Below are 2579 nucleotides of genomic sequence, written 5' to 3'. Positions count from 1 at the left end.
GTCATTGGATGGATGTCCAAGACGATGGTGCCACAAGTTACAAGTATTAATCTGCCTATTGTTAACAGGAAAAGAAATAGCAGTATTGTGGGGAGCTAGGTGATGATGAAGACGCAGATAGTAGAGGCCCTGATGTAAGTCAGCTGTGCCAATCGTCTTCTGGGTATGGTTCACCTGTATGGTGCAATGAGTCGATGTGAATTGTACATTACAATTCAAAGCAGCAGTGATACGAGGTATAGAGATTATGTTGGTAAAAAAGTCAGGGATGTATAAGACATTAGTGAGATGAAGGTTATGGTTTAGGTGAATGGTGCCACATTTGTTTGTAGAAATGGTGTGGCCATTAGGGAGTTTGACAGTAATCATGTTCATATTGTATAATGTATGAAAAAGGGATCGACGATGGCATACGTGGTCCGTAGCACCGGTGTCTAAGATCCAACAATCAGTAAAAATAGGAGAGGTGGTGTTGGAAGAATACCTGAATTTGTATTTATGCTGGAGTGAAATTGTTGGATTTGAGTAGGTACCGAATTTTGTGATTGCTGAAGGAGAGCAAGGAGGGCCTTGTGTTGATCAGCTGTGAAGGTGGGTTGAGTGGTGTGTGCTTCTGATTCCAGGTCTTCATTGTTGTTAGGGTTCTCAGTGTATGCTGAAGCATTGTTGACCTGGGGTTTCTTGAGATATGGTGGAAGACCATGTTTCTTGAAGCAAACCTCAACTGTGTGTCCGGATTTGTTGCAAAAAGTGCACATCTTGAGGCTTTTACCACGCCCAACTGCAGAATTTCTGGGATTGTTATCAGTGCTAGAGGATCGGTGTTGTGTCTTGGCAAAATTGGCAAGAAGTTTATCTTCTTCAATAGGTGCAATCATCTGTCATTCTTGTTGTATTAGCATAGAAAAAACTTTGTTAATAGGTGGTAAAGGATTGATAAGCATTATTTGGGATCGAACTGGAGCATATTGCTCGTTTAATCCCTTCAAGAATCGAATCACGTAATCAGTTTCACGGTAAGATTTGATAGTGGGAAGAAGGGTGCAAGAACATTTGATAGCGCAAGTGCAAGTAGGGATAGGTCTGAAATTGTCAAGCTCCTGCCATAGCTTTTTGAGATTGGTGAAGAATTGAGTGATGGTTAGGTCGCCTTGTTTGAGATTGAAGAGTTGTTCTTGAATATAAGATATGCGGAAGATGTCGCCTTGGTGGTATCGATCACGAAGCTCTGTCCAAATCTCAGATGCAGTATCCATCCACAAAATGCTCTGAGCAATGTCTGGTTCAACAGAGTTGGTAATCCAAGCCATGACCATGGTATTGCATCGATCCCACGCTAGAGTAAGGGGATTCGATTCATCAGGTCGAAGAAGAGTTCCATCAAGGAATCCAATCTTGTTCTTGGAACGAAGAGCGACGACGATTGAGCGACTCCAAGAATGGTAATTGAGGTTGGTGAGTGGTGGAGAAACGGATCCATCATGTCCGTTTGATAGCTTTTGGATGAGCTACGGTTGTTGTTTTTCTTGTTGGACGGTGGAGTGGGTGGCGGTGATTCTTCGTCGGAGGCCATGTGATTAGGTCAAGAACAGAAAAGGGGAAAACTGCAGAGAGAAGGAGGATAAAGGATAGAGAAGAAAGGGGAGAAGAAGGAAGAAACGAGTGGAGGAGAAGAGGAAAGGATAAGGTAGAACACGTGTAGGTTAGGAAGAGGGAGTAGAAGCGTGAAAAATTATTCTCACTGATACCATGTTAACATATGTTTCATTAAGCATATGTGAATACAAAAAACTGATAAGAAAAGAAGAAGAATGAAAATCTTGTATTATTTTTCATTGAGATTAATGGCATACCAATTAGCCATTTATACAGCAATTAGAGTAACGGTCAAGAGGACAAAGAGGAATGGGCCAGAAAACATAATGGGCCAAAGATAAAAAAGGAAAGGAAAATAAGTTATGGGATTTTAACAACAGACAACAATCAATATCTCGTCAAGCAAAATCATGACTCACTTAGCACAACAAAGTAAGAATAAAGCACCTTCCAAAAGACATTTTCGTTAAGTAAAGAACAAGGTCTCGCTAGGTGAGCAGTGACATCACAATATGACTTTAGAGCCAAACTACTTCAATATTAAGTAACATAACTCGTTAAGCGAAGTGTCGAACTTGCTAAGCGAGGTATGACAATTCAATACTTCTTGTCTAAGTTACTTTAAAGGAAATGAATAGTTTGCTCACTAAGTGAGAATGGGCGATGGGCTAAGCAAGGTTTGGCGGCGAAACCCACTTATAGATGAACTAGCTTGACTTAGAGCAGAAGAAATGCAAGTTTGATATGCGAGCTAGAAGTCCCGCTTAGCAAGAAGGCCACATCATAACTCTCTAAATAGGAGTTCAAGTCAGTTCAGTTGAAATTTTTGGTGGATTCTTGGTGGTTCTGATAGATTTAAGGTATAAACGCTCTTGATACCAAAATCGTAATAGGAGAGAAAATGAGATGAAGATTGAGGACGAAAGTGTTGTCCGAGGAATCGACACAGATGCTCTACAATGTCTTTCTCCCATATCATCATT

At 40.8% G+C, this 2579-nt stretch overlaps 1 protein-coding gene across 1 annotated transcript; it reads right to left on the bottom strand.

Annotated features, from left to right (window-relative positions):
* Nucleotides 1-434: 434 nt before the first annotated feature.
* On the bottom strand, nucleotides 435-1316 carry LOC127093853 (uncharacterized). The gene is made up of 2 exons (XM_051032754.1): nucleotides 960-1316; nucleotides 435-878 (listed from the first exon to the last, which is right to left on the bottom strand). The coding sequence occupies exons 1-2, from the start codon at nucleotides 1314-1316 to the stop codon at nucleotides 435-437; spliced, it is 801 nt and encodes a 266-aa protein (XP_050888711.1).
* Between the last annotated feature and the right edge of the window lie 1263 nt (nucleotides 1317-2579).

The sequence above is a fragment of the Lathyrus oleraceus genome, chromosome 6, assembly GCF_024323335.1.
Source record: "Lathyrus oleraceus cultivar Zhongwan6 chromosome 6, CAAS_Psat_ZW6_1.0, whole genome shotgun sequence".
Taxonomy (NCBI): domain Eukaryota; kingdom Viridiplantae; phylum Streptophyta; class Magnoliopsida; order Fabales; family Fabaceae; genus Lathyrus; species Lathyrus oleraceus.
The sequence above is the reverse complement of the archived record's forward strand: the minus strand, read 5'-3'. Positions and strand labels throughout refer to the sequence as shown.